At 44.1% G+C, this 13,643-nt stretch overlaps 1 protein-coding gene across 3 annotated transcripts in view; it reads right to left on the bottom strand.

Annotated features, from left to right (window-relative positions):
• Positions 1–7,881: 7,881 nt before the first annotated feature.
• The window catches only part of HEG1 (heart development protein with EGF like domains 1), an 86,789-nt gene continuing 81,027 nt past the window's right edge, over positions 7,882–13,643 (bottom strand). For all 3 annotated transcript variants that reach the window (XM_081571700.1, XM_081571701.1, XM_081571702.1), the window contains one exon: positions 7,882–12,956. In XM_081571700.1, coding sequence (XP_081427826.1) covers positions 12,807–12,956 — 150 coding nt within the window. In that variant the 3' untranslated portion in view covers positions 7,882–12,806. The remainder of the gene's footprint in view (positions 12,957–13,643) is intronic.

Here is a 13,643-nt window from a genome sequence, read left to right as displayed (position 1 = left end):
ATATTCTTGTCCTCATTTTCTTTATTTTTTAAATAATTTTATTTATTTTTGGCTGTGCTGGGCCTTTGTTGCTGCGTGGGCTTTTCTCTAGATGCGGTGAGCAGGCGCCACTCTCTAGATGCAGTGCGCAGGCTTCTCGTTGCTGTGGCTATGATGCACAAGCTTCCACAGCAGGGGCTCCAGGCTCTAGGGCACAGACTCAATAGTTGTGGTGCACAGGCTTAGTTGTTCCATGGCATGTGGAATCTTTCCAGATTAGGAATCAAACCCGTGTCTCCTGCATTGGTAGGTGGATTCTTTACCACTGAGTCCCCAGGAAAGCCCCTCATTTTCTTTTTTAAATGAATAATTTTATTGTTCTTGTTAAAATGACTCATGTTTGTTAGGATAAATTCAAGCAACATGGAAAAGTATAAAGAAGAAAGGAAAGGTACCCATCATCCATAACCAGCATTAATATTTAGAGGATGACATGTGAGACAGCTCTCCCCGTGCATGGAGACTGATAGTGGGGGAGGGAGAGTAGCTGGAGATAGATAGTTGAATAGGTATAATTTTATAAGCAGGATGTTATAACATAGAAACTATTTTTTCAATTGGAACAAGACATTTAGTTTTTTATTTGAATTACCAGAAGAATCAGCTGAAGTGAAAATGAAATAATTATTCAACTTAAAAAAAAATCTGTCTTTACCATAAGCAATATTAGTTCCAATGATACTCCTCCAAGATTAAGAAAAAAAATCATGAAAACTCATAATTAGATATGCTATTTTATAAACTTATTTAAATTTAAATAGTATTTTTGATTTATCTGCTATGAAAAATAAGGAAAAGAGCATCTTATTCTCCTATACCTCTTGTTTTTGCTACTGCCATTATTTTTATTTTGTGTAATCTTTATATTCTATTTCAAAATCTTAATTCTTTCATTTTCTTAATTCTTTCGTTTTCTTAATTCCACGTGTTTATTCTCTAACCAGATCCAGTATGTATCCCTTGTAGTTGCTCCATTTCCAAATTCAGTGTTTTGGTTTCTCTCTTGGTTAGCAGGACTTCACTATGGAGTGCTTTTTCTTGGGTGCTGGGTTCCCTGATATCTTTTCTTTTGGACGATCTCTGTCTATTGCTTTATGATTAAGAGGATAACCCTACAGATACTGCTTCATGCCTTCAAGTTTTACATGTTGCTGTGAAGAACTATGAGACCAGTCAGATTCAACCCTCTTGAAGAGGACTTCCTTTACATACTAGACAGTAATCTGGTCTTAAAAATGGAAAAAGAAACACCATCCCTCCATGAACAGGATTTGTAAACCACTGCCAAGATGAACTCACTGACAAGCTTCCCAGGCCTCACAGTCTATGATACTATGTGTGTGTGCTCAGATGCTCAGTTGCGTCCGACTCTTTGCAACCCATGGACCGCAGCCCACTGGGCTCCTCTGTCCATGGAATCTTCCAGGTAAGAATACTGGAGTGGGTTGCCATTTCCTCCTCCAGGGGATCTTCCCGACCCCGGACCAAACTCATATCTCCTGCATTGGCAGATGGATTCTTTACCACTTGAGTCACCTGGGAAGCCCCTATGATACTATGAGTACCAGTGAAGCCTGCCCTTATTTCCCCAGGTAGGATGATTATATCCCAGTTCTTTGGTCTTTAGGAAGGAATCAACCTCAATGTGAAATGGGGCCAACTGATAAGGAAGTGAGAGAAGATAATCTATGGTGAGGGTGATGGGTGTGGAGAGACAGGAAAGCTGAACCTTGTTCCTCGATTAATCTAGTTATCACTGAGCTAAATATAGATCAGGTTCTATGCAGATTATAAAATTATAGCACATTTCCCCCAAACAAGTTTTGTCTTCTTGATGGTACTAGTATCACTATGATAATGACTTACAATAAAATTTAACAACTACTGTGAAGTAAGCAGGAGGAAAGAGCAGAGGAATAAATATTCTAGTTCTGTGTGAACAATAGGGTTTCCCAGGTGGCACTAGTGGTAAAGAACCAGCCTGCCAATGTAGGAGACATAACCTCAGGTTTGATCCCTGGGTGGGGAAAATTTCCTGGAGAAGGGAATGGCAATCAACTCTAGTATTTTTGCCTGAAGAATCTCATGTCCAGAGGAACCTGGCAGGCTACAGCCCATAGTGTTGCAAAGAGTTGAACACGACTGAAGCGACTTAGCACAGCACAGCACATCTGAAGAACAAGACACCTGCTTCAAGCGTGCCCATCATAGAGCCTAACACACATACATCAATGCCTGCTTCATCCCACTGCTGCTGCTGCTAAGTCGCTTCAGTCATGTCCGACTCTGTGCGACCCCATGGACTGTAGCCTACCAGGCTCCTCCGTCCATGGGATTTTCCAGGCAAGAGTACTGGAGTGGGGTGCCATTGCCTTCTCTGGCTTCATCCCACAGTCAGAGCCAAATGATGTATCCCATCACTGAGTTACACTTTAGAGATATCCTACAGTTTAATCTCTCATCACACCTCTGAATTAGGAATGATCTCTATTGCTATTTATAGAGGAGTAAACTCAGGATCAGATTAGTCAGGAAACCCATCACGGGCACACAGCTAATAAGTAATAGTGATGAGTTTCAGTTCAGTACAGTCACTCAGTCATGTCCGACTCTTTGAGACCCCATGAACCCCAGCATGCTAGGCCTCCCTGTCCATCACCAACTCCCGGAATCCACCCAGACCCATGTCCATCAAGTCGGTGATGCCATCCAGCCATCTCATCCTCTGTTGTCCCTTTCTCCTCCTGCCCTCAATCTTTCCCAGCATCAGGGTCTTTCCCAATGAGTCAGCTCTTCATATCAGGTAGCCAAAGTATTGGAGTTTCAGCTTCAACATCAGTCCTTCCAATGAACACCCAGGACTGATCTCCTTTAGGATGGACTAGTTGGATCTCCTTGCAGTCAAAGGGATTCTCACGAGTCTTCTCCAACACCACGGTTCAAAAGCATCAATTCTTCAGCACTCAGCTTTCTTTATAGTCCAACTCTCACATCCATACATGACCACTGGAAAAACCATAGCCTTGACGAGACGGACCTTTGTTGACAAAGTGATGTCTCTGCTTTTCAATATGCTGTCTAGGTTGGTCATAACTTTCCTTCCAAGGAGTAAGCGTCTTTTAATTTCATGGCTGCAATCACCATCTGCAGTGATCTTGGAGCCCCCAAAAATAAAGTCAGCCACTGTTGCCACTGTTTCCCCATCTATCTGCCATGAAGTGATGGGATCAGATGCCATGATCTTAGTTTTCTGAATGTTGAGCTTTAAGCTGGCTTTTTCACTATCCTCTTTCACTTTCATCAAGAGGCTCTTTAGTTCTTCTTCACTTTCTGCCATAAGGGTGGTGTCATCTGCACATGTGAGGTTATTGATATTTCTCCTGGAAATCTTGAATCCAGCTTGTGCTTCTTCCAGCCCAGCATTTCTCATAATGTACTCTGCATATAAGTTAAATAAGCAAGGTGACAATATACAGCCTTGACATACTCCTTTTTCTATTTGGAACCAGTCTGTTGTTCCATGTCCAGTTCTAACTGTTGCTTCCTGACCTGCATACAGGTTTCTTAAGAGGTAGGTCAGGTGGTCTGCTATTCCTACCTCTTGAAGAATTTTCTACAGTTGATTATGATCCACACAGTCAAAGGCTTTGGCATAGTCAATAAAGCAGAAATAGATGTTTTTCTGGAACTCTCTTGCTTTTTCGATGATCCAGCGGATGTTGGCAATTTGATCTCTGGTTCCTCTGCCGTTTCTAAATCCAGGTTGATCATCTGGAAGTTCACTGTTCATGTACTGCTGAAGCATGGCTTAGAGAATTTTAAGCATTACTTTACTAGCATGTGAGAAGAGTGCAATTGTGTGGTAGTTTGAGCATTCTTTGGCATTGCCTTTCTTGGGATTGGAATGAAAACTGACCTTTTCCAGTCCCGTGGCCACTGCTGAGTTTTCCAAATTTGCTGACATATTGAGTGCAGCATTTTCACAGTGTTATCTTTCAGGATTTGAAATAGCTCAACTGGAATTCCATCACCTCCACTAGCTTTGTTTGTAGTGATGCTTCCTAAGGCCCACTTGACTTCACATTCCAGAATGTCTGGCTCTAGGTGAGTGATCACACCATCATGATTATCTGGGTCATGAAGATCTTTTTTGTACAATTCTTCTGTGTATTCTTGCCACCTTTTCTTAATATCTTCTGCTTCTGTTAGGTCCATACCATTTCTGTCCTTTATTCAGCCCATCTTTGCATGAAATATTCCGTTGGTATCTCTAATTTTCTTGAAGAGATCTCTAGTCTTTCCCATTCTATTGTTTTCCTCTATTTCTTTGCATTGTTTGCTGAGGAAGGCTTTCTTATCTCTCCTTGCTATTCTTTGGAACTCTGCATTCAAATGGGTATATCTTTCCTTTTCTCCTTTACTTTTCACTTTCCGTCTTTTCACAGCTATTTGTAAGGCCTCCTCAGACAGCCATTTTGCTTTTTTGCATTTCTTTTTCTTGGGGATGGTCTTGATTCCTGTCTCCTGTACAATGTCATGAATCTCCATCCATAGTTCATCAGGCATTTTGTCTATCAGATCTAGTCCTTTAGATCTATTTCTCACTTCTACTGTATAGTCATAAGGGATTTGATTTAGGTCATACCTGAATGGTCTAGTGGTTTTCTCCACTTTCTTCAATTTAAGTCTGAATTTGGCAATAAGGAGTTCATGATCTGAGCCACAGTCAGCTCCTGGTCTTGTTTCTGCTGACTGTATAGAGCTTCTCCATCTTTGGCTGCAAAGAATATAATCAATCTGATTTCGGTGTCGACCATCTGGTGACGTCCATGTGTAGAGTCTTCTCTTGTGTTGTTGGAATAGGGTGTTTGCTATTACCAGTGCGTTTTCTTGGCAAAACTCTATTAGCCTTTGCCCTGCTTCATTCTGTACTCCAAGGCCAAATTTGCCTGTTACTCCAGGTGTTTCTTGCTTCCTACTTTTGCATTCCAGTCCCCTATAATGAAAAGGACATCTTTTTTGGGTGTTAGTTCTAGAAGGTCTTGTAGGTCTTCATAGAACTGTTCAACTTCAGCTTCTTCGGTGTCACTGGTTGGGGCATAGACTTGAATTACCATGATATTGAATGGTTTGCCTTGGAAACGAACAGAGATCATTCTGTCGTTTTTGAGATTCAAAATCTTACTCATATCACAAAGTCTCAACTGACAGACCTGGGAAATATGAGCCACTCAGTGTTTCTGATTTGAATTTTTATAAAACAAACCTAAAACAACTTAGTTGAAGAACTGTAATGATATAAATATTCCATGGCATTGAACAAGGTATCAAGGAATTCACATGAAGGGTAGTAACTAGTGTTAATTTACTCTCATTAATGTCCAAGCCCAGTAAGCAAGGGGCTATGTTCCTCTTAGTCACTCAGGGTCCCAGGCCAATAGTGGCTGCATCTCAACAAGTATTTCCACAACTGCTGAGGTCGGAGAAATGAACACCACACACAGCTCTTAAAGTGTTTTCCCAGAAGTGATACATTACACTTCCCTTCACATTTCTTTGGCCAAAACCAGTCACATAGCCATATTTCAAAGCGGGTGGGCAAGTGCAGTTACCATGTGCCTGGAAGGAAGAATGCTGAAAGTATCTGGTGAACAGTGGAAAGCCCCTTCTGACCTCCAGGGAACCACTCACCTGTTTTCAGCCCCTTTGATCTTGTCTTTTTCCAGAATGAAACATAAATGGAAGCACACAGTGGGTAGCCATTTACAGCTGGCTCTTTTCGCTCAGCAGGATATTGGTGAGACGCATCCACGGTGCTGCCTGTTGAGGTAGTTTGCCCCTTCTATTTGGTGAGTGATATTTCATTGTCCACTTATTCCATAATTCATCAGGGGATGGGCTTTCTAGCGGATCTTTGGTGTTTAGTCCACAAATGCCTGCTTGGGCCTTGTTTGCTACCAGAGATTTTTGTTAAGAGTTCCTGTTCAGTTACACGTTATAGCTACATACTTACCTACCATCAGCTAGTCATCAGCCTTCAGCTACTGGAGGGGGTAGGTCTCCAGGAACTTTAACTTCCATATACTTCTTCCATTGGATGATTCATCCACCCACTCACCTGTTCTTTGTTTTACTGAATATCTGCTAGGTGCCAGGCATTGAGCGTATCATGTTGAAAGGACAGTCTGGGTTCCTACCTGTAGAGAACTTATACTTTTTAGCCCATTAATCCCTTCATGACAGGAGAAGCAGGCTGGAGGAGGGAAGGGGAAATGACAGGAACTCTCTGATGGCAAGTCCGAGGTCTTAGGGACCAGTTATTAGTCAGTTTGAAATGACACATTAATCTTGGAATTGTCTTTCTTTTGGTGACAAGATGGCCCTACTGAAGAGAACCCACCTGTGTGTGTTTCTTTGTAGTTTCCAGTGTTTTCATATGAATTCTCCCTTTTCATCCTCACAACAACTCTGGGAGGCGATACTTATTCCCACTTCTTCGATCAGGTAGGTAATTGAGGTTCAGAGAGATGAGCAGACTCTTAGGCCTGACATCATGGTCTGGAGAAAAACATCCAGGCAACTTTCAGGGAGTGTCTCCTACCAGCTTGTTAGAGCCTACACCTTCTAATGACGCTGTACGTTTTTATGAGGTCTATAAATATCTACCTGCATTTCTTTTTCCTGGCATCTCTCTTGTATCTAACCTGAAGTTCATGTTTGTTTTGTCACGTGGCTTCAGGCCAACACCATCCAGTTATGAGGGTTTAAAGTTGTCCTGGCTGATCAACATCAAGAAAGGAGGACTCTGGACTATATAATCTCTATATTGTGCCCCTTACCTTTCATTACTTCCCACACAATTGGAAAATGAGTGTGCCCTGCTGGAATCATTTAAGTCCAAGGGTCTAAAAATATTTTCTAGATTGTTACTTACTGGCAAATCAAGTCCTGAGGTAAAGGCTCAACACTGCCAGGTCAGAGGTATAGGTAGGACAAGCACTCAGGCTAGCGTATGGGTGGACAGCAGACCTAAACAGTTCCCAGGGGACAGTGGGTGTGGGTGGACATGCTGTGATGTTTACAATGTCTGGCTGAGCTGGCTGGGAATGTGAACAGGGTCAGAGTCAGCAGATTCTGCTAAGGTCTCACTGGGGATTAAGTGATAGGACAGAAAGCAGTATGCTGCTGCTCATTTCCATTCAGAGATGTTTGACGGGCTACAACCCTGATCTAATCTGCCGAAAGGTCACCTTCATGTCCCAAGCTGCTATTACTGGCATCTCCTAATACCAAGGTTACTGTCACAAAGCATCTGAAAGGCTCATCCATCCCTATCATGAAAGGCCCTCAAATAAGCAATTAATGAACGAACAATTAGCCAAGCTGCCACACTCATTGGCCATGTAAATGTGAGGCCCACAGCTCATCATCTTCAAGCTCCAACTTCTGTCCACCACAGAGAACAGGTATGCTTACTTTACCTTCTTCTCGGAAACCTGAAGAGTGGGCCCCCAGTGGTGGTGGGAGGCATTCTGGAGGAAATTTTCTGTGTCCGGAGACTGGTTACTGGCTCTCTCAACACACAGAAAGAATAGCAAACAAAAGCAGGTGTTATGCCCGAAGTAGGCTTTTCATCACTTAGGGCAATCCATCTGCCCATCCATCTATCATCAAGAGCATATTTCCTCACCCATACTGAGCACTGAGCATACAGAAATGACTCAGCCCCTGCTCTGCCACATAAGAGTCCATGGTGCAGCTCCATCGTTTAAATGATGTCCTCATGAAAACGAACCTGTTGTACTCTGAGGTGGTGTGTTTGTTATCACCAGAAAAACACAGTGAAAATGATATTGATTTTATTGCATCATTTTACTGACTAGAACGCCAGACTTAATAGTGGGTATAAGTATAAAAATAATCGAATTCTTACAAATAATATTTTGCTGCTACAGTACTGAATAATTAGTGAAGGTTGCAATTATAATACAACTTTAAATAACATTCTTATAATGGATTTAACACAATCAAACAGGGGCTAAGGTTTAAAGGTCTGCAAAGAGAAATTTGGGACAATGTGAAAACTCAAAAAGTTAATTTTCCAGCTACAGGCTTCATTTAACCAAAAATCCAGCAACACAAACATTAACAAAACTCACAGCAACCCCTGATGAGAGGTCTTTTAAGAAACAGGCAAAATAATACAGAAACCTGGATTAGTTTCCCAGGTAGACTGGTTCCATCCCATCCCTGTCTAGTCCCATCCTTCCTACCGAAAAACTCTGAACCTGAAGTGAACTATTACGTATCCAAGAGAAAAAAAAAAAAAAAGATAAACCCAGAAACTAACATACAATTTCCTTTAAATGTGCTCTTTACAATGCCTAGAAGACAGAGCCAGTATAAGATATGTCTCTTTTTAGACCTCAATTGTCCCCTTGAGTTGCACAGGGTTTTCTATGAGCACTTTAAATCAAATAGGATGGATTATAACACGCTTGAAAAGCTACTTTAGCACAACAAATTAACTGACATTTAATACTTTAATCTTTCTAGTAGTTTAAGTAGTTCCTTTCTCTGGGGATTCAAGAAAAGAAAAAGAATACATACTCAACAGCCAACTCTACAAAACTGTATCTGTTTCCAAGAATGCACACAAGAACCTCTGAATGATGCTTTGTCAAGAAGGAAGGAATGGAATTTCCCTTCTAATCCCCACAAGTTTCACACAGAAAAGAATCTCTCTGATATTAAGGATGGTGTTCAATAAGATACAAAATACTGAGATACTGAACTTTGCATTCTTCCTCTCTCTAAAGAAGTGCTCTAGTTTTGAAATCAGTGTATCTTAGAACCATGGGTCAAAACCCTAATTTGGAGTGTATTTCACTTCACTTTTTTTCCGTCAACTAAACTAAGCCAGGAATAGTTGGCCTGAACACTCTCGCTTCTGCCAGCAGCATTCACAGTTACAGTCAACGGGATGCCCCGACAGTGGGCAAGATGGCTTAATGGAGGCTCCAAAAAGTCACATGTGAGGACTGACCCTGATGTGTCTACTCTGGGAACTTTTATATCTAAATGAACATCATCCTTCAAAGACATTTTCATGGGCAGCCATCCCATCTCATCTTTGCAAAGACGCTGCCCTCCCATTTGGGCCAACATTAACAACAACCTCTTCAAGAACTTAACAGTTACATCTTAGTTCATGACCTCAAATGCTGATAAACCAGCTTGGTTACATTCTCCACTCAGCAATTTTGACTCTAAATGACTTAGCTGCTTCTGAAAACAAACTTTTGTCAAAGAAGGAAGATTTGTTAGCATCTAAGACATTCAACTGAATATGTTCCAGACTCTGATAATATTCACAAAAACATGTTTCCAATATGTGGGAAACACAGCCTCACCACAGGAGCAGGGCAAGGCAGTGTGCAGAAGGATGACTAAGTCTTGCTGCATCTGTCAAAAACCCAGGTCATCACCATACACTTCCTTCATCCAAAGCCATGTACCAGTATGCTCCTTGCTAATAAGCATGAGCCAGCCACTATTAACAATGACCACAAGCATCCAAGCAATACATGTAAGGACCTGAAAGGAGTTTTCAACATTTTGTTTTTGCACTTTATGGCATTAGTTTAGCTACTGCTTAACAATATTAAAGTTCTTCAAAAACACAACTTTTAAGCCCACTCTCTCAAGCTCTCTTTGATACTGGATGGTGAGGCATCTGCCAGGGAGGTGAGGCAAGAGGTACAGTGGGAAGAGGGAGCCAGGCAGAGGGTATGGGTCCTGGCTCTCTAAGCCAAGGTACTGATCCCCTCTGAAAGTTCCCATGTCCGAGAAATGGGCCCTCTCATGCCCACCTCACAAGGGTGTGGTGAGGCCAAGTACTCTGCACAGAGCCTGGCTCTCAGTGGGACTATTTAGGCTTTCTAAAATGTCTTTAGCAAGGCTGGCTCATGGGGCAAAGAAGAAAAGACCAGATTTCAGACCCTCTGGAGCTTCAGCAGACTCCACAGATGATGGGAGGCCCCAGTGAGCACTGCCCTGCTCTGAGAGTCACCACGCTCCAGCATGCTGCAGGACACGGGGGTTCAATGCAGCCCCCCACTTTCCTACTGAGGTCTGAGCGTCTTATGGACAGCTTCCTCAAGTGGGGCCCCACACAGGACCAAGGCATTTCTGTGAGCAGGAATCACTCCAGGTGCGTGGACTAACCTAGCACCTGTGCCTGGGCTTCTGGTCACCAGGGGGGTATCCAACCTGTCCCCTCAGTTCCGGGGCTGTTGCCCCACCAGCTGTTTCTCAGCTCAGGGAGGATCTTTCTGAAAGTATTTTAACCCCAAGCAGGAATGAAGCCGGCCCCTTCCTCACCCAGGCAGGCAGCCAGCACTGGCACCCTAACCCCCCACCCCCGTGAGCTGCCTAGGAACTGCATATGTGATGTGACCTCAACCTTTAAGGGTGCCTCCCTTTTTCACAGTAAAAGAAAAAAACAACACTCTCAATCCACTTCACATGCACAAAACCCACTCCCAGGAAAGCCTCGTTGAAACTCACAGCACACTCTGTTCTGGACGTTGGGATTCTGCTCCAGGACACTCGGGACAGAACGCTTCATTCGGTGAAGAGTAGAGCTTCTGGCCCCGGCACAGGAGATGACCCGCCAGCTGTGATGTCAGCTGCAGGCGGCGGGCGTGTATGCCTGGGGACGGCACCCACTGCAGCCCTGGGTCCTGGGGGCCGGCAAGGCTCTGCGGCAGGAGCCTGGAAGCAGCAGCCTCCTCATGGCCCGGCCTGCTGGCTCAGGTGAGCTGAGGCCAGGAGCTCAAACTCTCCAATTAGATGAGAGCCCACGAGGCACAGAAAGGCATGTCTGGTTGCACGGAGAGAGGCAAGACCCAAGATCTCTAACAGGTGATGCTATGAAACGTTAAGTTGGCACCCACTGACAAAAAGCAGGATTCTTTCCATGTGTCTCATGAGATGAATGCAATTTAACCACTAAGTGATCACACCTGAAGAGTAACCTGGCTATGGTGGGATGACGGTGACTTGCGCAGACCACGGGACTCAGAAATTTGCACTCAAAACTGTTAGGACAAGGATTACACTAGGATTAGATTCATTATGAAGAGATTAGAGAACCCTGAAGGAACAACCATGCCTGGGCTAGAATGGTCTCCAAAGGCTGCACCATTTCCAGAAGTGTGGGTGTCACTGCACTCCAAGCTTTAGGATGCGAACAGTTATTTTACTTCTGTGTTCACTTCATCCCAAACCAGGATGTTCAAAAGCAGATGACAAAGATCACGGGTCCACAGCAGCAGGTAAAGGCACAGCATTGGATATGCCCCCCGGCAGGACCCATGTCACAGCCTCATACAAATTTGTGGAGCCTCCTCCCCCCAGGCAGATGCTTCATTCCCTAAACAGCCAGCAGCCTTCAAGTTCTCTAACTTGAATTACACCCCTGTTTCAGGAGTGAACTCTGTAGCAGTAGAAAAAGTTACAAATTACTGTTTGAGAGAAAATAAGTTATTTCTTCAATGAATAAATAGCTTTGAGTGGTTGGCTGAACCACTCAACCAACACTGAGTCTGTGGAGGAGATCAGGGCTCCTAGCAAAGATGCTGCACTGGTGGGTAAGCAGACACACATGTGGTTCCAGCCCAGCTCCCCTTTCTTCCTTGGGAACCACATACCTGGCTTCCCAAAGCACTGGCGACTCAGAAAATGGACACACCTGTTCAGCCCGTTTCCTGAATCACATTCAGCTGCTTTACCATTAGTGATGAAGTACCTACCAGCTTGGACCTAACCTGCATTCAGACTTCTGCTCCACCCACAGCAGCTCTGGCCTCAAGGGTGGAGGTCTGAGCCCAGGCCCCACACAGCGCCCACAGGGCCAGCACCTTCCCCCAGGGTCCTTGCCCAGTGCCCATAGGACTCACCATGGGGTGGCTGGATGCCTCGAACTAGAATCAAACGAAATTTGTTTTGCTCTGACCCAGACATGAATGGTAACATGAGAAGTAACCACAAAGGAAAAAAAAATAATCCGAGATAAATGTGTCCCTTTGACTGAAGAAAACAAACTGGAGCTGTGTGCTATGCCTCACAAGTTTCAGTTCCTCCATCTAGGGTTTGTTTGGAGAACGTTGCACAAGAAGACTTAGGAGCATGTGAAAATGCTGCATGTTAACCTGCAGCATCTCCAAACACTAGTGGCATGTCCTTCGGCATCTACTGTTCAGCACGTAGCTAACTGGGCATGAAAACAACGAAAGAGCCAGTTTTTCACTGTAAATGAATCACCGAATAGAGGCCTATGGAAGTGTCTGAGGAGAAGAGGCCTTCTTTCTAGAGCAGTCTTGGAAAGAATCCAAAAGGAGGCCTCCTTCCCTCCTTCTGCATTTACTAAAGTGCAAACTGAGGAAAACCTGGGTTCCTGCGTGGATGCCTAGTGATCAGCCCTAACTAACAGCCACTCCAGAGCTGTGGCAATGCTGCAGTCACACGGGGACTTGACTGGATTGGCCTGTGTTCACATTCACAGTAGCAATGAAGGTGCCGGGTGAGCATCCTGCAGTTCCACATCCAGGGGCTCCAGCTGTCCCCTCCACTGTGGTCACGTCCCCCCATGCCCATCCCCTTTCCGCTGGCTGCTCGGGGATGGCTCCACTAGTCCTGGGAGCGGCCCCTGGGCGGTGTTCCCCTGGTGCAGTCAGAGCAAAGGGCCCCTCTCTCTCCTGCATTTAGAAGTAGTCTCTTCTCCTGCTCTCATCACTGATGAAAGATGGGTTATACTGTCCGGGGAAAATGCAAGAGTGCCGTGATCCTGGCAATCCAGTGTAGGCCGGGTAGAGTCCATTTCGTTCAAGTTCAGGATTCCTTACACTTGAGGGCTGGTGGCCAAAGAGAAAAGAAGAAAAGTCAATTTAATCTTAGGTTTAAATCTAATAGATAAGAAAAGAAGAAACAATGAATGCTACATTTTGATGAATTTAAAATGGAGGCAGCTATACTTAGCAGAGCAAGGTCTCACCTACAAGTCAGGACCTCCCAGATCATCTCGTTAAGGAACCTGGGATCCCCTTGCCCACATTTTAAGGGCAGAGTTTTAGAAACATTACACAATCAAGAGCAGCCCAGTGACGCAGACATGGGTTAATTATTCTGTTGATTATTATCAAAAGTCATGATTATCTGATTATTATTTTGACTTGCAAAAAGGCCTTTCTCTCTGGAACACAAAGGCTTTACTTTTTAAAAGTAATTTTATTTATTTATTTATGGCTGTCCTGGGGTCTTCACTGCTGTGCAGGCTTCTCATTACAGTAGCTTATCTTATTGCAGAGCACAGGCTCTGAGGCACTTGGGCTTCAGGAGTTGCAACTCTCAGGCTCAGGGTGAACAGTTGCGGCCTGCGGGCTTAGCTGTTTCTCAGCTTGTGGGATGTTCCCTGGTCAAGGATTGAACCTGAGTCTCTTGCATTGGTAGGTGGATTCTTTAGCACTGAGCCACCAGGGAAGCCCCAGCACAATGGCTTTAGATCCTCTATGGCATTTAGCGGTACGTTACTGTCCCAGCTG

This window comes from Giraffa tippelskirchi, chromosome 2, assembly GCF_054371585.1.
Source record: "Giraffa tippelskirchi isolate mGirTip1 chromosome 2, T2T-mGirTip1v1.2.pri, whole genome shotgun sequence".
NCBI lineage: Eukaryota > Metazoa > Chordata > Mammalia > Artiodactyla > Giraffidae > Giraffa > Giraffa tippelskirchi.
Note: the sequence above shows the minus strand (reverse complement) of the source record. Positions and strands in the feature narration are given on the sequence as shown.